General features: G+C 48.9%; 1 protein-coding gene across 1 annotated transcript in view; it reads left to right on the top strand.

Annotated features, from left to right (window-relative positions):
* Positions 1-1,090, top strand: part of ETH_00042940 (uncharacterized protein) — a gene marked incomplete at both ends in the record, with an annotated part of 5,469 nt that overhangs the window by 4,241 nt on the left and 138 nt on the right. Inside the window, 2 exons of the mRNA XM_013374007.1 lie at positions 190-296; positions 466-569. Coding sequence (XP_013229461.1) covers positions 190-296; positions 466-569 — 211 coding nt within the window. The remainder of the gene's footprint in view (positions 1-189; positions 297-465; positions 570-1,090) is intronic.

Below are 1,090 nucleotides of genomic sequence, written 5' to 3' on the forward strand. Positions count from 1 at the left end.
TGAGGGTTTAGGGTTTAGGGTTTAGGGTTAAGGGTTTGGGGTTAGAGGTTTTGATTTTGCCCTTCAGAGTATTCGTTTCACTGGCATGACGTGCTGCACTGTAGTTCTTTCGGTTTGCCGTTACAAGGGTGTGGGGTTTAGGGTGTAGGGTTTAGGGTTTAGGGTTTAGGGTTTAGGGTTTGCGTTAAGACTCAACTTTGACGAGCTCCAGGCCTTCGCGCGTTTTCGAACATCTCCAATTGGCTACGAGCCTTTTGTGGAGGCTTGTTTGAGAAAAGGAAACAAAGAACTAGCCCGTAAACCCTAAACCCTAAACCCTAAACCCTAAACCCTTGTGAGCCCCTAGGCCCGGCCTACGCAGCCAGCCCTCCCACCTTGCAGCTCCAGCCTACAGCCAAACCCTAGGCCTTGGCCGCTGCCGCTCCCCAAACCCTAAACCCTAAACCCTAAACCCTTGTGTTGCAGTTCAACTCACTTATAAAGTTAAAGACCCAAACTCTAGGGCCCGTTTTCTGGGGGCCCTAGGAAGGCAAGAAGAGGCCGCGGCGGCGCTGCAGGCCCCTCAGCAGGTAAACAAATAAATAAGTAAATAAATAAATAAATAAATAAATAAATAAAATAATAAAGATATAAATACATATATGTATAACTAATTAATTACTTAATTATATTAATTAATTTGACAGTTAATGACAGTGTTTGGGGCTTTTTCGGGGCTTTCTGCGCATGCATTTGTGCGCGGCCTTTGGCCCACCTTTGGGGCTTGTTTCCTTGCATACGTGCATGCATGCATGCATGCATGCATGCATGCATGCATGCATGCATGCATTTGGGGCCGCGGGGTCCCACATGCATGCCTGCATTGTGGGGCCCCACGTGCATGCATGCATGCGCGCTTTTGGTGTTTTTTTTGGGCCCTTTATTTCGCATGCATGCATGCATACGTGCATGCATGCATGCCTTGGGCTCTGGGGCTTTGCTCTGGGGCCCCGCATGCATGCATGCATGCATGCATGCATGCACCCATGCATGCATGCATGCATGCATGCATGCATGCATGGGTGCATGCATGGGTGCATGCATGCATGCA

The sequence above is a fragment of the Eimeria tenella genome, genomic scaffold, assembly GCF_000499545.2.
Source record: "Eimeria tenella Houghton genomic scaffold, Eth_scaff1883, whole genome shotgun sequence".
Lineage (NCBI taxonomy): Eukaryota > Apicomplexa > Conoidasida > Eucoccidiorida > Eimeriidae > Eimeria > Eimeria tenella.